This window comes from Scyliorhinus torazame, chromosome 6 (genome assembly GCF_047496885.1).
Source record: "Scyliorhinus torazame isolate Kashiwa2021f chromosome 6, sScyTor2.1, whole genome shotgun sequence".
NCBI lineage: Eukaryota > Metazoa > Chordata > Chondrichthyes > Carcharhiniformes > Scyliorhinidae > Scyliorhinus > Scyliorhinus torazame.
In genome coordinates, this window is record NC_092712.1 from 222,000,368 (window position 1) to 222,027,685 (window position 27,318).

At 44.9% G+C, this 27,318-nt stretch overlaps 1 protein-coding gene across 5 annotated transcripts in view; it reads right to left on the reverse strand.

The window, feature by feature from the left end:
- Positions 1-27,318, reverse strand: part of pde11al (phosphodiesterase 11a, like) — a 476,822-nt gene that overhangs the window by 14,260 nt on the left and 435,244 nt on the right. For all 5 annotated transcript variants that reach the window (XM_072509449.1, XM_072509448.1, XM_072509447.1 and 2 more), the window contains 3 exons: positions 20,544-20,607; positions 10,712-10,786; positions 4,710-4,793 (listed from right to left, as the gene is read on the reverse strand). In XM_072509449.1, coding sequence (XP_072365550.1) covers positions 4,710-4,793; positions 10,712-10,786; positions 20,544-20,607 — 223 coding nt within the window. The remainder of the gene's footprint in view (positions 1-4,709; positions 4,794-10,711; positions 10,787-20,543; positions 20,608-27,318) is intronic.

Below are 27,318 nucleotides of genomic sequence, written 5' to 3' on the forward strand. Positions count from 1 at the left end.
GGAATTTTAATCATTATCAATCACACTTATTACAGCAGAATTGTCATATCACTACTGCACTATACTAAAATATAAAGCACAGCATTATCCTGTGCAATTTCACTCTTTATTGCATGAGATTTACAAAAAAGGAATTAATAAGTAAAACTCAGCTGGCTATTGCTCGTCTCTCTGGCTGTGAGTGAAAGTACAAGTTTTATTTATATCAGGAAAATGTCAATTAAAAACCAAAGTGAAGCAGTGCTAGAGATCTAGCTCTTCCCTCAAACCAGTCCTGCTATTAGATTTCTTTTTGCTCATTTACCTGACCCCATGCAATTCTTCCTTTTATCTTCTGGGGCACTTCTATGACTTTTATCATTTGGATTTCTTTACTACATTGTGATGACAATAAGAAAATTATAAAATGACATATTATAATTATAAAACCACTCCAAATGCAATAAGCCATAGAGACCAGAATGGCCCAGGTTCGTATTCGAGTGTGTGTTAAATTAACTCATCTCAGTAAAAGATATCATTAGGGTAATGCAACTGGTTTAAAAAGGGCAAAAAAATCAATGGCAGATATTCACCTGGACAAAGTGTACTGAAGAACATTGAATGGAGAGGAACACACATCCATTCAATCAAATAAACAAAAAAAATAATTTGGGCTCTGCAACAGGCATGTGACCCTCTCCATCCAATGTTCCTCCATATGTGGCACCCAGATGCTCCCATGTAGCCATGTGGAAGAACAGGAAAATATGTCTCAATTATTGTAATAATATTGCTTTCAGACGGATCACCTCATCAAAGCCCAGTGATCAATTTCTCCAGTGAAACTTCTGCCAGGAAAAGTCCAAATGTTTTGACTGGGTACAATGATGAAACAGACCCTGAATATTTCCCAGCAATCTTTGCAAAGCGGAAAATGTTGGTGCTATCTCTTATCTATCATTCCTTTTTAGCAATCCACAGTGGAACACAGTAATGGATTTAAGGGGTCTAATGGTTTGTCAAGGGCTGCTGTAAGAACAATTAACAGGCACAATTGGCATGCTGTCATGGTCCCTTCTTGGCTGTTCTTTGCTCCATTATCTGGCAGTACTTGTGCCCCAATGCAGATTAGGCATTTGTTGAGAACAGAGAACAGAGCCACAGTTATATAGGAAGAGAGGGAAAGGGAGAAAGATAAAGCAAATCATTCAAATGCAACAAAACTCTGCTTTTGTTGCAGGTGATTTGTATAATTTAGAATCTTCTGGATCATTTTTTCTTCCTGAATCAGTCTAAAATGCACATTCTTTCACAGACCCTAGACTTGTCATTCCACCTCTATCCACAGGATGGAGTAACTTGTCATACAAGCTTACTTTTGCCTTCAGCAGAAATGAGAGAGTCTGGGGAGTTAATCGAAGGGAAAAAACAATCAGCATGATTTTGTTCAAGCGACATGGGTCCCCTCCCAGTCAGCTGGAAAATCTGCAGGAATGCTGTGCTGATTCCAAGTGGTGACTCAGCGCAATTAAGCACCCATCAGGCATTTAGCTGTCTAGTATTGGACTTTCCACTTAATGAAGCCTCCAGTGAGGTAGAAATCTTGCCCCGAGAGCTACCTGCCATGCAAGGGCCTAGCCCCACGATTGACCCTGGATCCCAGGGCAGGATGGGAGTTGTGGGGAGGGGTTCATTTGAGGGGAGGGGAGTCAGATGTAATGCAAGGGCAAGAAAGTGGCTTTCAGCACACTCTTCCTTCCCCAGGTTGGGTCCCTCAATCGAGTATTGGGTGCCTGTGGATGGTAGACAACCCCATGTAGCCGCAGGTAAACCTGACAGGATTTTCTGGATTACCTTCAAGAACCATGGGAGAACAGAGAAACCCATTTAATCCCTGTGCCACCAATAAATTCCAGTGGGCTCAGCTATAATTGACTTTAAGTGGTGCATTAATGAGTCCAATTGCCTGTCTGTGCCGAGTCTGCATGTTCTTCCCGTGTCTGTGTGAATTTCCTCCGGGTGCTCCGGTTTCCTCCCGCAGTCCAAAGCTGTGCAGGTTAGGTGGATTGGCCATGATAAATTGCCCTTAGTGTCCAAAAAGGTTGGGTGGGGTTACGGCACAGGGTGGAGGGCTTAAGTGGGATGCTCTTTCCAAGGGCCGGTGCAGGCTTTGTTTTTAAAATTTAGAGTACCCAATTCATTTTTCCAATTAAGGGGCAATTTAGCGTGGCAAATCCACCTACCCTGCACATCTTTTGAGTTGTGGGGGCGAAACCCTCACGGGGAGAATGTGCAAACTCCACACGGACAGTGACCCAGAGCCGGAATCGAACCTGGGACCTTGGCGCCATGAGGCAGCAGGGCTAACCCACTGTGCCACCCTAAGGGCCGGTGCAGACTTGATGGGCCAAATGGCCTCCTTCTGCTATGTAAATTCTATTCTATGATGCCACCACCTGGGGACAGGATTCTCGTATAGGGACGTTTCCGGCTCAAACTTAACTGCCGAAGGTTTTCCGACATTCAGAATCCAATGTGGGTTATCCTATCTGACTTTCCTGCCCACACCAGCCCCTTCCCCGCCCCTGTGCCCACTCTGGTGGATGCTACTAAGTCCAGCCCAACGAGTCACATTGGTATATGGGCCAATTATGTTATTTTACAAATACAATGGGCAGTGGAGACTCGGAAGAGGAATAGGCACCAGTTATTATTCCAGCTTTCCTGGTGTTATACCTGGCAAGACCATATTCTACAGTAGGTTGTGGAGCCATCCTACAGTGCTCAGTATTGCCATTAAATCACTCCACACTAGGGTTCCCAAACCTCTTAGAATGAGAGGAAATTTCTGGAGTCAGGGTTTTCTCCCAAGGGTGTAATCTCTAGAAGCCCAGTAGGTTAACAATTTAAATTCCCAGCGGGGGAGTGCGGGGGAGTGGGCTGATGAGCTGGGAATTGGGATGGCTCAGAAATCATGGGTTTCAGTTTTTGGGTAGGGGTTCTTAACAATCGGAAGTGGGAGCAACTTGGGGCCAAGAGGTCTGAACGAGTGGGCTGAATTGTGTAATCTCTAAGATCAGGGGTCTTAACACTGGGAAGAAGAGAGGAGGAATGGGGGCTCGGGGGAACAGATGTAAACTATAAATTCACAGAGGGTTGGGAATGGGAAGATAGAGAATGGGAGGTTGGGGGAGATAAATAGATAAGGGGTTGGTGCTCAAGTGCACGGATGGGAACAGGGCTTGAGGCGTGGGTGGAAAACCAACATTTCCTGCAGAGCCTGAGACTGTACCAATGTGCTGAGTGGCGTTGAGAAACAGTCAGTAAAGGGGTGAGTGTAACCTTGGGATCTTACTATGGGTAAACAGTGAAAGATTATTTGCACTGGTCGAAAAATAAGTAACAAGGTAATAGAGACAAGAGATTCTCACTAAAATAAACAAGCAGATGGGGAAGAGGATTATTCTTGACCTGAAGGTGATTAGACCTTTGGATATTTCATATTGAAGTAGAGTCTAAAACATAATTTGAAAGGGAATGGGATAAGTATTTGAAACAATTGACTATAAAAAGGTCTAATGGTTTTGGGAATGTGGGTCACAGAAGAGAGTGATACCACCTGGGGCTTAATGGGATCCTCCTGTGTTGTAATATCTATAATTTTCTGAAAACTCTCTTTTATTGATATTGAGCCCAGCGAGTGGTTTAGAAATGTCGGTGCTGAGCTGCTGTGAGAAGCGTGGTAGACATGCTGTGACCTCGTGGTTTGATTTGGTCGGTTTGTGCTGCGCCACTGTGGTGTATGAAGTCCAAGTACGGATGAGATTTCCAGTTCAGAGTTGTCACCTTCATAATCTGAGTCCAAACTAGAATCCAACGAGATAAAGAGAGGTTGAACCAGTAAAACATCAAGTGGGGAGTCTGGCTTCACCTTGTGCAGTACTGAGGAGATTCTAGCTGTGACTTTAGGGATAATGTAAATGAGTTATAGATTACTAATACACACAGGTAGGATATCCAGGTATTACAGCTATTACTACCAGTTACATGTAAACTATTAGTGAGTTTAAATATATTATTCTTGGCGATGAGTGGCAACTGAACATTACAACTTTATGATTAGTTATCAGTGTAATTTCAGAGTCACAATTACTTATGAATGGAATCAAAGTTCCTCCCATTGCTGGTTACCCTTCTGTGAATCATTCTCCACTCTCAGTTTCCTGTCTTTGCTTGCCTGCTCACTGATGACCTCCTAGTGCTTAGAACCTGTTGCACAGCAGCAACTGGCGTGAATCCAGGAGCAAAGGTAATTGACTGCAAAGGAGCCAATAGCTACAAGGTAAATGCAGTAATATTTTGTAGAAGTCATAGGATCAAATATAACATGATCAAATGTCGTGTGGTGAGGCATCATATCAGATGTCATGTGGTCAGAATACCACATGGTCGAAGCTCCAGGAATTCCTCAAACCACAGTTGGCAACCCTACTCTACATGTTACCTACAAGTGCGATTGCTACAAGATTTAGATGCACATTGCAAAACATTCAAATTGACCATGAAAGGTAAGAGAAGGTTTGGTTGTGTTGTCCCTACATGATAAATTCCACAGTTTTTCAGATCTGAAAAGTTCATATTTAAAAAATCATTTTGAGAAAACTGGATGAGATGGAGGAAATAAAGCACAATATAAAAGAACACATGTGTTTCGTAGTCCGAAGTACCTCAAACAATGGCTTGCAGATCCCATCAATCCATTCCAGCTGAAGCTCCGGTAACTCATCTTTCCTGTTTCGGTCAAAAATAGCCTGTAGAATATTTGCAGAGATAGAATTGTGTTTCAGCACACGTCCAAGAGTGCAGTTACTGCAGGACCTGACATTCACGGATTGCTAATAGCAGTAATAACTCAGAGTTCTTCATGAATTTTTACCCACATTTTGCATGTTCACTACCAAGGTCAAAAGATTAATTCATTGCTCACTCCATGCATGTATGATTTTTGAGCAGGAAGATGCATTAATTTTGTTAAAAGCAAACAAAATAATGAAAGACTCCTAATGAAGGGAAATTATAGCACAAGTCAAGTAAGGTGTTGACAACCTATAAATCATCCATCCCTAGTGTGCAATTTATAATCAAATTATGAGTGCAGTTCAGCAGGATGCATTTGCCTACACATCAATGTATTTCACTCGGTGTCAGCTGTGACATTACTGTAGGCAGACTGGTTTCTATACAGACCGCAATATTTAAATTCACAAAGAATTTTTTTTTAAAAGAGGCATTAGAAGATCAGGAAAATGACAAATCCCTAGTTTGTTTACTTTAGACTGAAGGTTTGTTTAAAATGATATACTTGTGGAAATTTGAACATCAGAAATGTGGCAAGTTTAAAAGTAGGCCTGTATAAATAGCTGGTGCAATAATCTCCGTGACAGCTGTTAAAGGTCATATTAGAACTCACTTTAATTGGCCGTCTTAGCCTTGTCCCCAGTGAACACGTGGGATCACAGCAAAAAAAACTGCTGAGGATTTAACGCTAATGTGAGACTAGTTCATCATAAATTATAACAGCTGATCCAGAACTCTCAGTGCATGGTTGTATTGCAGTAGATGGTCTTCTGAGAATGGACTTGATATGTAATTTTATCGTATTACATGGATAGCTCAGCATTGTTACACCTGATTTAGGAGTCCTTACTCTTTTATCACTGGACGTGAATGATCAAAAGAATCCATTGTATAAAATTTTCATCCAGGGTATGGGATTCTGAAAGCATTTAATCCATTTACATAAAAACTACATTTTAAAATTTGCGCCCAATGACAAAAGCTGCATATTTATTACAGCTTAAATGATGTCTCATAAAATGACTAAAACCATATCAGGATTTTCTTACAAAAAAATCATTTAAAATGTGACTATCAACCCAAAGATGAGTAGAGTAGGTGGGTTGGCCACGCTAAAATTGCCCCTTAATTGGAAAAAAATAACTAGCTACTCTAAATTTTTCAAAACAAATGTGACTATGCACATTTGTACTGCATCACATTTTATCTGTAGTTTCTTTTCGCAAATATGTTCCAACATGCAACCTCTTATTTCCAATGAACCCTTTGGGTTTTTCTTCTATATGCCCTGACACGCACAAACACTGGGTAATCCTGTACATTAGTTGCAATTCCCAGATAAACAAACAAAAATTTCAGATTATTCATCTATCAGTTTACTAAAAAAAACCATTTGAAAGAAAAAATAAAGACGAGCTTCACAGCAAGGAAAACACTTGGCATTTATAGTGCCTCAAGTCCTCAGGCTATTCAAAGTTGCTTCAGTCAATAACTTACTTTTGAAGCACGGTTACTTTTGTTATGTAGTTAAATATGATCTAGGCATAGCAAGGTCCCACATATAAACAGATCAGTTGAATAATAAACAGTCTGTTCTTGCTGAGGTTTCAATGTTGCCAGTACACCAGAAGAATTCCCTGCTCTCCCTGTTGTCACCTGAGCAGGTAGACAGGCCCATTTGTTTAACCTCTCGGTTAATGAGGCACTCCCTCAATAATGCACTCATCTGCTCAAGTCCTGGGTTCAGGTTGGACTCAAAACATCCTAACGCAGAGGTGAGTGGTACCAACTGAGCCAAGCTGACAACAAACTACTGGGCTACCCTTCATTCACCAAAATGCTGGGCTACATTATTTACCACCGGGCTGGTGGAGCACAGAGCATAGAATTTCATAGAATTTACAGTGCAGAATGAGGCCATTCGACCCATCGAGTCTGCACCGGCTTTTGGAAAGGGCACCCTACCCAAGCCCACACTTCCACCCTATCCCCATAACCCAGTAACCCCACCCAACACTAAGGGCAATTTTGGACAATAAGGGCAATTTAGCATGGCCAATCCACCTAACCTGCACATCTTTGGACTGTGGGAGGAAACCGGAGCACCCGGAGGAAACCCACGCACACATGGGGAGAACATGCAGACTCCGCACAGACAGTGACCCAAGTCGGGAATCGAACCTGGGACCCTGGAGCTGTGCTAACCACTATGCTACCATGCTGCCCCAAAGGGATAAAGGGAAGCATCAATGGAAGGAAATAAATTGCAAAATATTCCAATTCAGGTCATGTGTGTGGACCTCCCTGCAACATTTCTCTCTGATCTCAGGCAATCCTTAATGCCCAGATGCTAAAGATAAAAATCCATTGGTATATAAGTGTTCTTTTCAAGCTTATTGGTGACATTGCTACTCATAGCAACCACAGAAATTCTTATCACCTCTTGCATAAAGAAAATCAAAGATGTAAAGTCACACCTATCACTGTGCCACAATATCTGAGCTCTTATGCACTGCACAACTGTTCTGTGCTATAAAGATATATTTTTGTTTTAAGTGTGAGTGAAGAACATAAAGGAACCAGCTTTGACGATTTACTACAATTGACAGGGTGAGCAGCCTGAATTCATATACACAGTAGTCACGACACTTTCACTGAAATATTCTTGGTTAATAATTGCTGTCACTGATATTAATTCAGCACTGCAGTAATTTCTAGCTTGGCTCTTTGACAATGTCATTGGCACTCAGCAGTTAAACAAAAATATGTAAGAATGTTACAGAAGTAGACAAAGAAAAGCAAAGGAATGTCAATATCAATCCTAATTTCCATGACCTGTTTGAGTATTAAATGAGCACTGTTGGTAAAGCTTCTTTAAATATTTTGACACAATATGGGATTGTTGAGAATTAATATACATATCAGGACGATGCCTGGCAGACATCACCAGTATCACACTGAGCAGAACTATATCTGATCTTTCATTGTGCTGTACCACCACCCATGGAAAGTATGTCTTTGCAAAATTTAATTACATTGGGCATTAACTGAGATGTCAGATAAATAACCCTTGTGTATCTGAGAGTAGAAAGTAAAATAGAAGTGATTAAAAACTGAAGTAACCTACTGCCACCCAGGTTAGGACAAGTCAGCTATGATTGTAGCTGGTGCACAGTAGTTGGGAAAGACTTTTCTTAGCTCAACTGGGCAAACTGGAGCCATGGAATCAATCTTTCTCAGGACGAAGTTTACACTGGCTTCAGGAGTCAAATAAGGAATTGTTGACTTAGTGTTGTCAGTCCAAATCTAATCTGGCTCAGTTACATTTCACATGAGAACTCAACGCACTCAGTGGGACACTGATGCTACTCTCCTTCTTTATGATTGGAAAAAAATACATGAGGTGCACTTTGTGATATCTAGCTGTGGTTTAGTGTTATGCCATTAGTTTTCTAGTTCCAGTCAGAAAAGTGCATATTCGTGGCAAAATATTCTGGAATCAAATATGTTGCTAGATACTTAGGGATTGGTTTAGCAATTTTCAGATGAAATTTGTAACTATTTAGCTCTAGGTGTGATATGTATCGTTCAGTATAGTTAATGAATGGCTATTAACTAACAAAAGACTAATGCAACTTGTCGAACACAGTTCATTTGCTTAATACCATGACACAAGCATGTAATGCTCTTGTCTTGTCTTTCATCCGTTCCTTGTTCTGAGGATTAGGCACACTGTGAATAATCTTTCTCCCCTGATTTCTATTCTGCACTACCCTGAGTGCCTGACCCATAGAGAAGTAAGTCCGCATTCTGATTTTAAGTCCATGTCATCTTGGGTCTTTCATGTACACATTTTCCAGGTGTTTTGCCTGGCATTACCTCTTTTTCGCAAACTCCCACCCTGTTCAGATCACGGGCGTGATCTAACCAAAAGAAACCCAGAGTATATTCTGGGCAGGATTAGCGGGGCCATTTCTGGCACTTGTAGGAACAAACCCATTATCTAACTGCACTGTGTTGCTTCCCCTGAGGCTACAATTAGTGTTATTTTCTGCACTGAGGAGCTCCAACGAGTGGAGGTCGTCCCCTAGCCTCTCCGCATCGCAACTCACAGGGGCAGTGCACCCCCTGGGCCAGTTCCCCAGTGCAGGCAAAATGCCAGCCTGGCACCTAGCACTGCTTGCCTGGCAGTGCCAACTGGTCACCCTGGCAGTGCCAGGCTGGCACCTGGCGCACTGCCAGGGCACCAGGCTGTCAATGTCAAGGCATTGCCCGGAGGCAAACCCGTTTGAGAGGACCAGTGCTGAATGGTGCCCTGCTGGGGTCTCCTTGGCGGGGCCAAAAGATGCCGGGTGGTTGTTCGATCTGGCGTCAGAAGAGTTAACAGGGTTTCTAAACTCACTCAACTATGTGAGACTTCGTTCCGTCCACAGATTGCGACGTCTCGTGTAATCTGGTTAGATCCCGTGAGGCAAAATGGCCATTGGGGTTCCCGGGAGAGGCTACCGGCCGCGTCCCACCCTGATTCTGGTGGGACGCAACCTATAAATCGTGCCCCACATGTCCAAAATATGTAAGTTTCCTTGCTATTATTGCTCAAACAAGTTCCTCTTAACACCAGTTTTCTCGAGCAACCACTCGTTGTCCGCTTAGGTGTCCATTACACATGTAATATCTTTTCATTTTAAGTGCTTTTATTGTCACTCTTCTTAACGTAATGTTAGAAAAACGTAAATATTAGAAAATACTGCAAAATCTACTTCCCATCATTAAAACAGATTTCAGAAATTAAAGTACTTGATTGCATTACAGTTTGAATAATGTGGACACGAGGATTAAACAAACATGATAATGAGTGAGCTATATCTTCATGGTAACACTCTCACCACTGACGCAGAAGGGTAGAGACTCAAGTCCCACTCCAGAAATATGAACACAATAATCTAGGCTGACACTCCAGTGCGGTAATGAAGGAATGCTGATTCTTGCTTTTCATTCATAGAACATACAGTGCAGAAGGAGGCCATTCGGCCCATCGAGTCTGCACCGACCCACCCAAGCCCTCACTTCCCCCCCTATTCCTGTAACCCAATAACCCCTCCCAACCTTTTTGGTCGCTAAGGGCAATTTATCATGGCCAATCAACCTAACCTGCACGTCTTTGGAATGTGGGAGGAAACCGGAGCACCCGGAGGAAACCCACGCAGACACTGGGAGAACGTGACACAGCGGGGAATCGAACCTGGGACCCTGGCGCTGTGAAGCCACAGTGCTATCCACTTGTGCTACCGTGCTGCCCTTTTGGGTCCTTGTCATTTTTCTTGGACTTTGCTATAAGTAATTTGACTGCCATATATCCTACATTACATCAGGGACTACACTTCAAATTGTACTTAATTGTTTGTAAAACATTTTGGGATGTTCTAAGGTCAAGAATGGTGCCATATGAATGAGAGTCTTTGTTTATTGTTTAACATCAAGTCAATGTGACATTGGATAGTTCTGAATTCATTTAATCAATGAAACCCAGAACTATTCCATATCTCTTAACAAATGTTTCCATGGTAAACAAATACAAATTTAAGTTGCTATTTAACTTCTAAAACCAGCATGTTTTTGAATTTTAGATAGAAATTGTGACCCTATATTCCCTGATGTGGCATATTTGAAGCAAAGAATCAAAAGCTGAATGAAGATCAAACCTGAGGTAATTATTACAGAACTTTTTTCTCAATTAATTTGAATAGCATAAATCAATGTTGCAAGTCTGCAGATACATTCACAAATGACAATGATAAAAGTAAACATGGAGAAGAGAATACCCAAGGACAACATTTTTATTTTAAATCTTTTTAAAAAAATTAATACTTACAGCTGGTGTCAGCTTTAGCTCAGTCCTCTCCCTGTCACCTTGTTCAAAGAATTCACTGGTTACCAATTCAGCTACCTAAAATACATAAATGCAAGTGTTCTACAAACATATTTGTATTGATTTAAGATTGACTAAACCCACATATTAGTAGCAGTTCAAAAATGATGGGTGTGATTCAACCAAACAATTTCTAAGTGTAATTTTAAGTATGCTTATAGTATCATAGATTCACTACAGTGCAGAAGTAGACCATTGAGTCTGCACTCACCCTCCGAAACAGCACCTTACCTAGGCCCATGCCCCACCCTATCCCCATAACCCCTACCTGAACTTTTGTGACACAGAAGAGCAATTTAGCATGACTAATCCACCTGACCTGTACACCTTTGGACTGTGGGAGGAAACCGGAGCACCCGGAGGAAACCCATGCAGACACAGAGAGAATGTGCAAACTCCACGCAGTCATCGAAGGTTGGAAACAAACCCGGGTTCCTGGCGCTGTAAGGCAGCAGTGCCAACCAGTGTGCCACCAGGCCGCCCCACGGTGTTTGGCAGGGTGTTTTCCAACGGCCTTTTGGATGCAATCCAGGCCTGGATTCATCAACATTTCGTTGGTTCATTTGGGTCTTGGGGGGACAGCTGAATACACAGAAGGCACAATCAAAGAGGAACAAAATAAAATTAACCCGGGAAGCCAGGGAGGAAGTTAACATCCAGCAATCCCAGAAAGCAGATAGGCCAGTTTCCAGCCAACAATCCTAAAAGGTAGTTTGTTTTTCATCTAGCAGCCTAGAGCTCAAGTTTACATGAAAAAAGTTTCTAAGTCTTAGAGCTAAGGCAGTGCACAAAACCTTCGTAATGGCAGTTTAAAATATTTTTGCTGGACCAAGAAAAGGCATTTCCCAGATTTGAGTATCAACCTTGTATAAACTGGTTATTTAATTTGGATGTTGTTTGGGGAAACAGCTGTATGCAGTTCAGGTATCATAGATATATTTTGGAACAAGGGGTATGTTTTAAATAAAATTCATATTAATTCATACATCTTAATTGCATGAGAGTACAGTAATCCTGTTTATGTGTATTTGTCTTTTCTTTACTTTGGTAAATAGTCTTTATTAATTCTCACTGGGGTTTCACTTGTCTCTTTACACCAAAACAAAGTAAAACTATTCATCCCATGAACTGGTGTTTCAAGTTGGGGCAGCACGGTAGCATTGTGGATAGCACAATTGCTTCACAGCTCCAGGGTCCCAGGTTCGATTCCGGCTTGGGTCACTGTCTGTGCGGAGTCTGCACATCCTCCTCGTGTGTGTGTGGGTTTCCTCCGGGTGCTCCGGTTTCCTCCCACAGTCCAAAGATGTGCAGGTTAGGTGGATTGGCCATGATAAATTGCCCTTAGTGTCCAAAATTGCCCTTAGTGTTGGGTGGGGTTACTGGGTTATGGGGATAGGGTGGAGGTGTTGACCTTGGGTAGGGTGCTCTTTCCAAGAGCCGGTGCAGACTCGATGGGCCGAATGGCCTCCTTCTGCACTGTAAATTCTATGAAATACCCTCGCAGATCACATTAGTGTGCTTAGTGACACAAAATTAGGGGCTCTAGTCCAGGATCTTAAAAAGCTCAATTCCTTGGGTGTAGGGAAATTTCACTTTTGAACGTAACAAAAGTGAGAAACAAATGGAATCAGGTAAGAACGTGTTATATTAAGTAAGAAGGCTGCAGAAAATGGCTCTTCATCTAGCTCAATGTTATCGAGGCATAGACAATGGGCGCGATTCTCCACTCCCACGCCGGTTGGGAAAATCGCCTGGGGCGCCAAAATTTTCCGGGCCGTTCCCAAGCGGCGGGAACGGCCCGGTCGCGTTTCGCAGGCTGCAGGCCGAAGAATCGCTGGAGGCACCGAAAATGGCGATTCTCCGGCACCCCCGCTATTCTCAGGCCCGGATGGGCCGAGCGGCCAGGCCAAAACGGCGGGTTCCCCCCCGGCAACGTCCACACCTGGTCGCTGCAGTCGTGAGCGGTGCGTGAACGTTGGGGGGGCGGCCTGTGGGGGGGCGAGGGGGGATCCTGCACCGGGGGGTACCTCAGATGCGGGGTGGCCCGCGATCGGTGCCCACCGATCGTCGGGTCGTCCGCTCTGAAGGAGGACCTCCTTCCTTCACGGCCCCGCAAGATCTGTCAGACATCTTCTTGCGGGGCGGACTTAGAGAGGACGGTAACCACGCATGTGCGGGTTGGCGCCGGCCAACCCGCGGATGACGCCCGTTATGCGGCGCTGGCCACGTCATCTATGCGGCGCCGCTTTTACACGGGCGACAAGGCCTGGCGCGTGTAGATGACGCGGCCCCGATCCTGGCCCATTGTCAGGGCCTGAATCGGTCGGGACCAGGGCCGTTTTGCGCCGTCGTGAACCTCGACGGCGTTCACGACGGTGCGGCCACTTCGGCGCGGGAGTGGAGAAACCCGCCCACTGTAACCATAGCCAGTTTGAAAAGTGTGCTTAAAACCAAATTGATGGAATTGCAGATAAATTGGAAGCATTCTTATGTCCAGAAGCTAAGAAGGCTGAAATAATTGAAAGCTTAGCAACGCAAACGTACGAGGGGTTAGTCAGATCCAAAATTTTGAGAGGTGAGGAAATTGAATTAGCGAAACTTCAATTATAAAGAGACATAGAAATTAAGAAGTTAGAGATGCAGGAAAGATAAAGGGAGAGATCCTTCAATGGGAACAAGAGGAGTGCACGGGAGTAGAGAGAGAGAGCGGGAGGGGGATTAGGGGGGGGGAAGAGAGAGAGAGAGATGTTCAGTATGTACAAACTGTACCAAAATTTGATGAGAGAAATAGCGAGACATTTTTTGTGCTTTGAGAAAGTAGCTAAACAGAGCCACAAGATTGTTGAACCCACCTCTTACAAACTAAACTTGTGGGTAGGGCTGGTGAAGTCTAAGCATTCTTATCAGAAGAAAGGTCTGGAAACTATGAGACAGTGAAGAAAGGGTAGTCAGAGGTGTTCAGGCAGAAATTTAGAGCTCAAGGAAAACAAGCTGAAAAGAATTACCTTGAATTCGACAGGGTAATGCAAAGTAATTTTGATGGGTGGGTATTCTGTTGGAGGAACTTAAAGATTTGTTGCCCACAATGATGAGAAATCTTGTTGAGGAGCAGAACATTAGAACTGCTAGACAAGCCGCGGAGCTTGCGGGTGACAATAAGCTGGTGTATAGCCTTTCTTTAAACCGGAGATCGTTGGAAATTGGGAGGGGGGAAGAAGGGGCACAAGGGGAAAGGTCAGCCAGAGAGGGAGTGGTCAAGATCTCCAAGGAGGTTTCACCTCAAAATACAACAGAGTCTGTTGGAGGAGTGAGAGATATGGAAAAGGTCAATATATTTTCATTGTAATAAACTAGGCCATACAAAATCTCAAGACTGGAGATGAAATGGTTGGCTGGTTAGTGTTACAAATTTTAAAGAGGAAAATATGAAATCAGAGGCTGGAGAACAGGGGATCTAGTGGGATTTCTACACAGAGTAAAGGAACAGGCAATAGGAAGGAACATGTTTACACAATGTGCATTGGGGCAGGGTGACCAGCAATTGGGGGATGAGTTTAAATAGAATTCCTTCAGTGCAGAAGGAGGCCATTCAACCCATTGATTCTGCACCAACTAGGTAGAATGAGCATCCTACCTAGGCCCACTTATCTGCCCTATCCCTGTAACCCCATCCAACCTACACATCTTTGGACACTAAGGGACAATTGAGCATGGCCAGCCCACCTATCCTACACATATTTGGACTGTGGGAGGAAATCCATGCAGACACGGGTAGAAAGTGCAAACGCCACACAGATAGTCAGCCAAGACCAGAATTGAACCCAGGTCACTGGCTCTGTGAGGCAACAGTGCTACCGTGAAATCTGTGTGCAAGTAGAAAATATTTCAACAGGGACAGGGTCATAGGGGAAATGATACAAAATTTTACATGGTACAGGCATGAGTAAATCCCTAGTATGGTGGGATAAAGATATTTGCTATCCTGAAGGGATATTAAAGGGAAAAGTGCTGCATTCTTGGAGAAAGGAAAGAAATTCCTTTTGTAAAAATAGGCTTACAGAGTAACTTGAAGACAGGGGAAGTAATGGTAGGCATAGGAGTAACTTTACCCATTGCAGGCATTCAATTCATTCTAGGGAATATTGCAGGATCCCTAATGGTAGTGATGCCTTCAGTAGTCGAGTAGCTGATAGAGAATCCTTCCACAGAAAAATTACAAATAGACCCACCTGGATTATTTCTGGATTGTGAGTTGATGCAATCAGAGGACCATAAGCTAAAACAAAAGAGCGAGGCGTTGTGAACCCAGGGTGCAGCCAGTGAGATCTGATACCATCTTTAGCAAGCTAAATGACAAAGAGATAGTCACAGAGAATGAGGCAAATTTATTCAATTCAAAGAGGCTGACTGAATGCAGCAGTGACTCGTAAGTAAAAAATTTAAAGACAGCCCGGCAGGGAGTAACAGCCAGAGCTGGTACGAAGGCCCAGTCTCAAGAGTTTTATAACCGGATAGAGAGTGCTTGTGTTGTTAACTGTGTCAGACGAAACGCCGGAAAGCTGGATTCAGTGGGCCATGTTACACTGAAAGGAAAATGAACGAGGAAAACTATCCGGGTATGCACCCCAGATAGAGGGATTCTCCACCCCCACGCCGAAGTGGCCGCGCTGTCGTGAACGCAGTCGAGGTTCACGACGGCGCGGAACGACCCCGGTCCCGACCGATTCAGGCCCTGACAATGGGCCAGTATCGGGGCCGCGTCATCTACCCGCGCCAGGCCTTGTCGCCCGCGTAAAAGCGGCGCCGCATAGCGGACGTCATCCGCGCATGCGCGGGTTGGCCGGCGCCAACCCGCGCATGCGTGGTTGCCGTCCTGTCCAAATCCGCCCCGCAAGAAGATGGGGGACGGATCTTGCGGGGCGGCGGAAGGAAGGAGGTTCTCCTTCAGAGAGGACGGCCCGACGATCAGTGGGCACCGATCGCGGGCCACCCCACATTTAAGGTACCCCCCGGTGCAGGATCCCCCCTCGCCCCCCCCACAGGCCGCCCCCAGCGTTCACGCACCGCCCACGACTGTAGCGACCAGGTGTGGACGGCGCTGGGGGGAACCCGCCGTTTTGGCCTGGCCGCTCGGCCCATCCGGGCCTCAGAATAGCGGGGGTGCCGGAGAATCGCCATTTTCGGTGTCTCTGGCGATTCTCCAGCCTGCAGCCTGTGAAACTCAACCGGCCCGTTCCCGCCGCTTGGGAGAATCGCGGCAGGGCGTCGGACCGGCGTCCCCGGAAATTTTGGCGGCCCAGGCGATTCTCCCAACCGGCGTGGGAGTGGAGAATCGCGCCCAGAGTGTGTCCTGTGAACATGTTAAAAAACAAATTGAGTTAGAGGAGATGGGAATGAGCAGGAAGTATTGTTAGTAATGAAACAGGAGGAAGACGAGGGGTCAGATTCCGTGAATGACTTCTCTATAATTCATTTGGACACTGAGGAAGTACTGGAACATTTAGCCAGTGCTTAAGTCATCTCCCAGATAAGAGGCAGATCGAACTGACAGAGTTACTGCAGTCCTATAAATGTATTTGCAGGAATAAACCAAGTAGAACGGGTTTAGCAATACGTGCTGTAGATATGAGGGGCATTGTTGTAATCATCCAAATAGTTAAATCCAACCAAGTTATCACAGGCACAGAAGGAAACTGAATATATGCTCAAGACTGATCTTATGGGCAGCACGGTGGTGCAGTGGTAGTACTGCAGTCGCACGGCGCCGAGGTCCCAGGTTCGATCCCGGCTCTGGGTCACTGTCGGTGTGGAGTTTGCACATTCTCCCCGTGTTTGCGTGGGTTTCGCCCTCACAAACCAAAGATGTGCAAAATAGGTGGACTGAACACGCTAAATTGCCCCTTAATTGGAAAAAATTAATTGGGTACCCTAAATTTATAAAACAAAAGACTGACCTTATTGAATTGAGTCCTAGTGATTGTAGCTCCCCTATTGTCATTGTGTCCAAACCGGATAGAACGCAGAGACTGTTCATGGACTACAGGCAGGGGAATGCTTTAGCCCAGTGAGATTTGTTTTATATTCCACATTTGAAAGACTGAATCAAAAGCATTGGACGGTTGCAAATTATCATTCATGTACCCTTGCTAAAGGGCTATGGTCAAGTACCTATGACTGGGAAGATAAAGGCAATTGCCATTTATGTGATGCCCCAAGGATTTTATCAATTCAAAGTTAAGCCATTCAAGATGAAGAATGCCCCCACAACTGTTCAAAGGCTCATGTACAAAATGATTTGAGGACTGACTCACTGTGCCGTATATATTAGCGACTTAGTGGTGTTCAGCCAGTCACGAGAAGAGCACTACACCACCTAAAGGAACTATTTGACTGCTTAAAAGAAGCCAATCTTGTGACTAACCTAGCGAAAAGCAATTTTGCTAAGGTGCAGACTTCCATATCTGGGACTCATAGTGGGACATAGTCAAATGGCAGCAGCAAAAGTATTCATACATTGAGAAAGAGACATTAAGCTTGGCACTAGCGTTACAGCATTTTAAGATTTACTTTGCCAGCAACCCAACAGACTCCCTTGGAAATGTTTGGAGAAATTTCGAGATTGGAATACCCGGTTATTCCGATGGAGTTTGCTAATCAACCATGTAACATAAAAATATTTCATGTCATCTGGAGAGAAAGCGTCATTGCGGATGCGTTATCCCGAGTATAAAATGGACTTTTGGGAACAAAGGGAAATTTTCTGGGGTACTTTCTCTGTGAATGCAGAAAATTTAAAAATGGGGGATGTTTCATGAACCTTCCTAGCAACAGCAACAAACACATTCGACAAAACATAATATGAAGCGAAACGTCCACCAATAGGTCAAAACCTGCCTAGATACAGCAGTCGACAAAATTCAAAAGGCCCCAGTGATCTCCGTCTCTCCCAATAACAAGATTAGAAGGCTGTTTGGATAATAATTAGGTGTGACAAGTTTACAAGGAGAAATAGTTCATAGATGATTGGGAACTTCCATGAGGTGTACATATGTTAATGTATAGTCAAAGAATTTGATCGGGCAGACAGCCGAATACTCAGAAGACATAATCACAGAGGAACAAGAGTATAATTGACTGGACTCTGAGAAACCAGGGAGGCAATTAATATCCAGTAATCTCAGAAAACAGACAGGCCAGTTTCAAGCTACCAAGCCTGAAAGCTAGTTTTTTTTCGGCTAGCAGCCCAGAGGTCAAATGAAACACGTCTCTAGATCTTAGAGCCAAGGCAGTGCAGAAAACCTTCCTGATGGCAGTTTTAAATATCTTCGCTGCACCAGGAAAACACATTTTCCAGACTTGAATATCATCCCTGTATTGTACATTAACTATAAGCTGGTTATTTAACTTGAATGTTGGTTTGGGAAACAAGAGTTCAGGTATCGGATTTGCATTTTGGAACAAGAGATACATTTTATATAAACTGTGTTGGTTTAGTAATTCATACAACTTAATTGCATGAGAGTAGGGTAGTCCTGTTTGTGTGTATTTGTCTTCTGTTTACTTTAATAAATAGTCTTTAATAATAGTTACATGACAACTGGGCTATTTATTCTCACTTGTCTCCTCACATCAAAACAAAGTAAAACTAAACACCCCAACAAACCGGTGTTCCAACTTGGGATACCTTTGCAGATAACATCAACGTGCTTTATGATAAGACTCAGTGGGGCAGCACGGTAGCACAAATGGCTAGCACTGTGGCTTCACAGCGCCAGGGTCCCAGGTTCGATTCCCCGCTGGGTCACTGTCTGTGCGGAGTCTGCACGTTCTCCCCATGCGTGGGTTTCCTCCGGGTGCTCCGGTTTCCTCCTACAGTCCAAAGACGTGCAGGTTAAGTGGATTTGCATGATAAATTGCCCTTAGTGTCTAAAAAAAGGTTAGGAGGAGTTATTGGGTTACAGGGATAGGGTGGCTTAAGTGGGTTGGTGCAGACTCGATGGGCCGAATGGCCTCCTTCCGCACTGTATGGTCTATGATCATTGAGCATTTCCAAAACAGAAATCAATAGATTTCTATATATTAAAGGCATCAAGGGATTTGGGGATGGTGCAGGAAAATGCTGTTGAGGTAGAAGAATGGCAAAGCAGGCAGGAGGATTTGAATGGTCTACTCATGCTCCTAATCCCTTGTTCCATGATTAGGCATGTAAATCTTTACCTGTTTGTCAGATATACCACAAAATATTGTAATTTATGAAACTCCCTGTTGCAAAAATGCCATACAAAAATGTTACTCGTATGTATCATCCTCATGATGAAATTGAGGCATGATTCTTCATGCTTTTTAGTAACAATGATCATTTCCCTTTAAAGAAACAACATTAGAAAATCCATATACTTTATGGCATAGAAATCGCTCATCATGTAAATAGGACTGGGCAATATTGCATATGTAAATAGGTTCCAGTATAGTTAGACAGATTGCTTCATAATTCACGAAAAGAATAAATCATTTTTCTGCCATCCCAAATGAGATTAGGTGCAATAACTCAAAGAGCAATTACTTTCCCTGATCTAATTTACTGGGTGCAGTAATTAACTTAGGACATTTTCTGTACTTGATGTCCATATCATGATATTGAGTGGGTGCTTATTGCTCATGCCACGGGCACTATGTGAATCTTGAAATATCATGAGCGTATTAGGGATGGTTCTTGGAAGAACTCAGGATGTATATCCAACCTTTGGCAGTCTAGGAAGAGGAAATGCTCCATTGTGGTTAATGAGCATGCTATTATGGCAATAAGAGTACATTTTTTATGGTTGAATGAAAACCTTTCACTTTCATCGCAGTCCGATTTAGTATTTTAATTTGCATTAGTTGCCTTTATGTTCAGCTGGAAATTAAAAGGGCAGGATTTTCTAGCTCCTCCTGTTGGCGGGATCTTCCAGTCCCACCAAAATCAATGGGGATTTAAATGGATCACCGCATCTGTCGTGGGAAAACACACTCTGGCAGGGTTGGAAAATTTTGGCAGTAGAATTAAAAGATAAGTTTTGTTTCCAGTTCATCTATGTCATGGTCATTCATTTGTTCCTTGGATACTTTAGACGATAGCATGATGAGCGTACACATTCTAAAAGCAAATAGATAGTGTGCATGCCTGGAGATTTGCTTTATTGAGGACAACAGCCTTTCTGAACATTTTTTTCCTTGGTTTTGCGAACATCAGGCATCGGTCAGTGCACAATCAAAGCACGGGAGGAAAGGGAAAATTTTGGCAATGGTCCCTTTTAAAGCGGGTGCTAAATAGTATTTAGTGGTACGAATAAAAATGTAGATTTCCATCGCAACTATACCACATTTAAAGAGATCATTTTATGAGAGAACATTTGTATCTGGAGCATGAGAAAAACTTACCTGTAGCGTATTAGCTTTTGCACTAGGACTAAAAAACTTGTAGCACAATAATTGATGTTATACTTCAAAAAGTATAGAATCAGATCTAAACTAAACCTGTGTTTGCTCCATGCTCAAATGCAACAATTTCCTTCCAGAATTTGTGCATGTCACTTTTCTTGGGCCTTGGTGTCCAAATTTGTTCTGTTATTAATGACAAAAATATCTGATATTCTGAATCTACTTCAAAGCAACAGGAGGACTGCTGAATATAAAATGAAAACTGTGAATAAATGGACTTTAAATCTATTAATACTGCAAGTTTTAGTGGGTTTCTTATATCAGGTCATGATGGGCGAGAGCTGCTGGTACTCACCTGTTTAGAGATCTCCCAAGGCTTTGTTACCGCTCCTAAATCACAGGCTGTCATCAGCATAGATCTGATGTTGTCAAAATAAAATACAGTCGTCACTTCATTGCTATTCATGTCAAATGAAATTGAATGCGCCTGTAAGAAATGCTGAAACAATTTGAGCTTGATCATCACAACAACACTTTAAATACTTTATCATTTATTTTCTTCTTTCTATTGAACTTTTGCCTCTCCTGTTGATTTTCCAATTATATTTTCCTTCCAAAAAAACGACTGTTAAAGGACCCTCATGACAGAATTAAGCGCCTATTGGATATATAGTTTGGCTGAGTGAATTGGAGGAGCAGGGCAAAAGAAAAAGCAGCACAGTAACATAGTGGTTAGCACTGTGGCTTGACAGCGGCAGGGTCCCAGGTTCGATTCCCTGCTGGGTCACTGTCTGAGCGGAGTCTGCAGGTTCTCCCCGTGTCTGCGTGGGTTTCCTCCGGGTGCTCCGGTTTCCGCCCACAGTCCAAAGACGTGCAGGTTAGGTGGATTGGCCATGATAAATTGCCCTTAGTGTCCAAAAAGGTTAGGAGGGGTTATTGGGTTAGGGGGATAGGGTGGAACTGAGGGCTTAAGTGGGTCGGTGCAGACTCGATGGGCCGAATGGCCTCCTTCTGCACTGTATGTTCTATATGGCAAGGCAGTCAACTGCATGCCTACAATGCTTTGTATCATTTTGCTGGAAATGTTGGCCAAGATATAATAATAATCTTTATTAGTGTCACAAGTAGGCATACATTAACACTGCAATTAAGTTATTGTGAAAAGCCCCTAGTTGTCACACTATGGCGCCTATTTGGGTACACTGAGGGAGAATTCAGAATGTCCAATTCACCTAACAAGAACGTCTTTCGGGACTTGTGGGAGGAAACTGGAGCACCCGGAGGAAACTATTTTTAATTTCTTTTAAAGAAAGCTTCAGTGCTCCATGGAGAACAGGTATGGAATAATCGGTAGGAAGCTGTCACTATAAAAGTACTTGAGTGGTCCCAATGTTAGCAACCGCCCTCAACGTGAAACCCAAATAGATTAGTAATGTCAGCAGAACCGCAAAGCTGAATTATTTGAGAACGATGGATGCTTATTTTTCATTATGTTACTTGCAAATAGGGCAGCACGGTGGCGCAGTGGTAGCACTGCAGTTTCACGGCGCCGAGGTTCCAGGTTCCATCCCGGCTCTGGGTCACTGTCCGTGTGGAACTTGCACATTCTCCCCGTGCTTGCGTGGGTTTCACCCCCCCAACCCAAAGATGTGCAGGGTAGGTGGATTGGCCACGCTAAATTGCCCCTTAATTGGAAAAAATGAATTTGGTACTCTAAATTTATGAATGAAAAAAAATGTTACTTGCACATAAGGAACTCATTATTGTGACATAAACTCCTGGAACTAATAATGAGTCAGTAATACTGGTAGCAAATGCAGGAAACAGCATTCCCTGCATTTCACCAGCCAACTATGCATATATTCACCAATTTTACTTGTTCAACCAAAGGCATTTAATAAGTTATTCATATGGGTTATCAGGCTGGAGATGAGTATGATGTACAAAGACCAAATTAAAAATGGTCATATAGCTGCATGAGAAACATGATATGATTGAGCAGGTGTGCTGAAATTAGTTTTTTTTAATGGGTTCATTGCTTCAAATTCTACATGCCCAAAACTAGACTAAGGTTAGATATTCGTACATCAACTTGAGACAGAAAGTACCTGAACCAGGTCTGATGTTTATCCGATCCACAAGTTACAATTTAATTAAATTCTTACAGAAAGTGGAATATTGGATTCAACGTGTGGAATTTTGAGCCCGCATTAACCGTCAGCAGAAATGGCGACGCATGCGGAAAATACGGTGAGAATGGGGAAACGCGATTCTTGCTGGCGAGATAGCGTTTTCCAATTTTCCAGGTCCCTCGCTAGTGGCATAACAAGAAATCTGCCACGCAAGGTCAGGAACCTGAATTAAATGCAGTAGCATATCATTAGCGAGCCCTCCCAGTATTCATTGATCCCCGGCGTGATTGTGGATAGCTGAAAACGAGAAACTAGAGACCTTACCTTCGGAGGGAATATCAGGGGTGAGCGCTGAGGTTGCCATCACTCTCCAAGGTGTCAGTTGCAGAGCGGGCACCGGAGAATATGCAAGGAACCTAGATACGTTCAACGTGGGCTGGGGGGCGGGTTGCAGGCCTTAGTAGCCCTTCATTGCTGTGAACCTCTAGGGTTAAATGGGTCTGGCGGCTGGTATGCAGGCAGCGCTTCCCATGTCCTCCTCACTGGACTTGTGATATAACCGCTGAGTGTTTGCCCTTCCAGAGTGGCAGCTGGAAAGTGAGTGGGAGGAGATGAATCCACAGGCTCAGCACAGGGATTGACTGAGAGATCGTTAGGTTAGGCCCCATTAGATACCAGACTGCATGGACAGAGTGGGGAACTCTGAAAAAGAGTGGTTTCCAGCCTCATGTGGCCTGAAGAGGACTGGTGCAGTGAGAATGAAACCCCACACTCAGGTAGCACCTTGAAGCCAGAGGGCATGAGCTATATGGAAGTTCAAGGCCACTGGTTATGGATGCCTGGCTGTCAGGGATTAGTGTCTAGGTGGCTGGCTGTTCAAGTTGGAAGGCTCATTTAATCCACAGCCCATGCAATCTGTGGAAATGTGGGTGCCCTCTTAAGATGAAGTTGACATGCAAATTTCAGTCTTCGCATGCATCAGATGTGCCTCGCCTGTCACAAGGTGAAGCTAGTTGTCTAATCAGGTCCCTAACCTTTCCTAGATGAGTCAATTGCGCCAATTTTTAACCCAAGCATTTACTCCAAGGCTCATATTCACATCTACAAAACAGATGGTGGCCCCAAATACAAGGCATTATGGTAAATTCCCTCATTAGTCAACCCGTTCAAAGGATGTTGCAGAGCAGTATCTTATTCCTCCTTGAGGTTAGAATGTAGGTGCATTGAATGCACTCAACTGCCTTCACTCCTCACCCATGGGGAAGGCACACAGACTGCTGAGGCTCTTGAAGGCCAAAGTGCTTCGTTCAGGTTGAGTTGAGAGGGCTAACTGTGGGGATGTGGCTATTGTGTACAGGGAAGGGTATTCAGTGGAAAGGCGCTTACATAAGGGGATGCGCATGGGTGGATGTCCAAGATTCTGAGAGGGCCGAGGGTCAGGACTCCTCATTGCTCACTTTAATGTTCTCTTCCTTTCAGGATTTGATTCTGGAGAATCATGGAGCCAGTTGAGCTGGCAATTCTTTTGATTGCAATTGACCAGCAGCAACAACATTGACCTATCGCTGCACGAGGCCAGCACCAGCGCCCTACAGAGGAAGGGGAGTCAGGGCCTGTTGATCTTCCGGAAGCAGGGACACAGCTAATTGAGCCTCAGAGGAGACACTGCCAGCCATGTGCATTCCGACGCAGAACTTCCTACCTCCAGATGTCAGGGGTCCAATGCCAGAAGATGTCACCATCCTGTGGAACACCTGTGCCATTTGATGCAAGAGTTGGCACCACATGGACAGGGAGGTCACCTATTGCCTGCGACCCTGAAAGTTACTGCTGTGAACTTCCAGGCCAGTCGTTTCAGTGCTGTATGGGTGACCTGTGCAGCATATCCCAGTCAGCAACACACAAGTGCATAAGGGAGGTTGCAGATGTGCTAATTGCGAGAGCCCACATGTACACAACTTGGACATGGACCAGGTGGGCCAAGATGCCAGGGCCTTGGGCCTCACCCCAGGTGCAGGGTGTCATCACCTGCACCCATGTGACTCTGCATTCCCCATGATGGCATGGGGTGCCATTTCAGAACAGCAAGGGTTCCCTCAATGTCCAACTCGCCTGTTACCACTCAATATGCATCATGCAGGTGGCTGTCCGTTTCTCAAGGAGCCTCCATGATAGTTACAACTTTGGCCGCTCGTAGATCCCAGCCAGTTTTGAGGGAGAACAGCGCCTGGAGGGATGGCTCCTCGAGGACAGGGAGTACCTATTAAGGAGATGGCTGATGATGCCAGTGCGGAGGCCATAAACATGGCTCACTACAACGAGACTCATGCTTCAACACGTGCACTGCTTGGGCAGGTGATTGGACTGCTCAAAATGCAGTTCCGCTGCCAGAACAGGTGCTCTCCAACACAGCCCCCCAGAGGATGTTCCACATCATACTCGTCTGTTAAGCATTGCACAACCTGGCACTGCAGCATAGAGAGCAAATGGACCAGGAGGAGCATTGCATTTCCTCAGATGAGGAGGATGTTGAGGTGGGCAATTAGCGGAGTGGGAAGAGGAGGAGGAATGACCTCAGGAGATGGCTAGGACCCCCATTGGGCGCAGGACGTTTTCAGCTGATGGTATCAAGGATACGGGTTGGGGATCTGGGGGCCTGCGCCAGGAACAATGCGGCATTTCTGCGTTGTGAGTGTGGGAGAGACTTTGTGCTGCCATTCTCACACTGCACAGAGGTGAAGTGTCGATTTTGCACAGGAGTTTGTGGAGCACGACGCCATGACATGGCAGCGTGGAGGCTCTTTATGGGTGATCAAAGTGATTTTAATGCAACTAGTTATCACAATGGTGATTTTTCTCTAATAGTGCCGAGGTGAAGGCACGTATTGTCTAATATTTCTTAGTCTTCCTCATCCTCCCACTACGTCCAGGTGTATGCCCAGGAATCACAGCTGAGATTGAGGCAGCCTGCTGTCTTCTACCTCCTGTTGCCTGAGATGACCTTGGCAGGCACCCCTGGGGGGTCGCGGACTGCTTTTGAGCATAGGTGTTGCACTGCTGCCCTCCTCGGTGTGCAAGGTTAGAGGTGTGTCGCTCACAGGGAGGGGGTGTCAGATGGATTGGACACACCCAGGGTTTCCTGGGTGGAAGGCCCCAGGCTGAACTCCTGACAATCCTCTTCCCTTTGGGTTCCGGGGGCCCCTTGCCTCTTCCATGCGATAGAGGGCAGTTGGAGTGAGATCCAGAAGCCTTGACTTCATCTGGCGCTAACACTTGTGGATTCCCACCAGTGCCTGCACTATGCTGTTGAAGCCCTACACCATGGAGCTCATGTCCTCAGCCATGGAGGTCATAAGCTGAACCATGGACGGAATCCTCCGCCATAGATTGCACATCCTGCACCAAGGTCTCCACTGCAGATGCCACTTTTGCAGTGTTGGTCTCATTTGTTGGACTGATGGCGCCATCTCCTCGGACAGAACAAAATGTCGCTCCAGTCAGCTTTGCAGTCCGAGGAGGGATGATATCATCCCTACCTAATACTCGCAACTCTGCCGTTGCAGTTCCAGACCCAGGGGCATGTCGTCGGCGAGGGGCTCAGCAAAATCCTGGCTCTGGCATCCCTCAGAGTGCCTAATCTCTGTGACCTCCCTGCCTCCACCTGCTGTGGATCATCAGGTGTGAGGTGCTCACCAGTTAGTGAGCCAAAAGCCTGCCTACTACATAATCTACTGAGGGATGAGTATCTGTGCTGGTGGAAGGTGCAGGTGACAGGTGTGATGACCCTTCAATGCTGGTCTACTCGATGTCTGCCTTGGAGCTGCTCAGATCTGAGGTGTCCAGGGGCCATAAGAATGGTCTGGGAGCGTTTGCTGATTGACCCGTGCAATGGACAGATGTATTAGTGCGGGACAGGAGAACACTGATATGAGAAAGGTCACTCACGTGAGGCCATTTGCCATGGTTGGATGTGTTGAGGGTTCTCACTTGTGTCTTTGGCCCTGACCTCACCCTCTGCACAAGAGTGGTCCAGCTTATCACAGAATCATAGAATTAACAGTGCAGAAGGCCATTCGGCCCATCTAGTCTGCACCGGCCCTTGGAGAGAGCACCCTACCCAAGCCCACACCTTCACCCTATCCCCATAACACAGTAACCCCACCCAACCTTTTTGGACACTAAGGGCAATTTAGTATGGCCAATCCACCTAACCTGCACATCTTTGGACTGTGGGAGGAATCCGGAGCACCCAGAGGAAATCCACGCAGACACAGGGAGAACGTGCAGACTCTACACAGACAGTGACCCAAGCCGGGAATCGAACCTGGGACCCTGGAGGTATGAAGCAACTGTGCTAACCACTATGCTACCATGTTGCTCACATCGAGGCAGAACAGTATCAAGCTCAATGGCTCGTTCATGAAATGGGGCTAGGGTCTTGAGTTTTGGCATTACTCCAACCGGTTGTGCTATTGGCGCCTGTTGTGTTCTAGTTTTTCCTGCTATGATACAGATCGAAAGCGGATAAGTGGGAGTTTGACCACATTAGATAGGGATGACGTCTGACATGCTTAGGGAGGAATAAAGTGAAGGAGGCTTAAAAACCAGGATGGGATTAAAATTTATAATGGAGGTGTGATTGGACAGGGAGCCAGTGAATGTCAGCATGTACTAGGGTTATGGTGAACAAGAGTTGAAGTGAATTTAGATGCGGGCAGCAGAGTTTGGGATGAGCACATGTTTATATAATAATAATCTTTACTGTCACAAGTAGGCTTACATTAACACTGCAATGAAGTTACTGTGAAAAGCCCCTAGTTGCCACATTCCGGCGCATATTCGGGTACACAAAGGGAGAATTCAGAATGTCCAATTCACCTAACAGCATGTCTTTCCGGACGTGTGGGAGGAAACCGGAGCACCCGGAGGAAACACACACAGACACAGGGAGGACGTGCAGACTCCACACAGACAGTGACCCAAGCCGGGAATCGAACC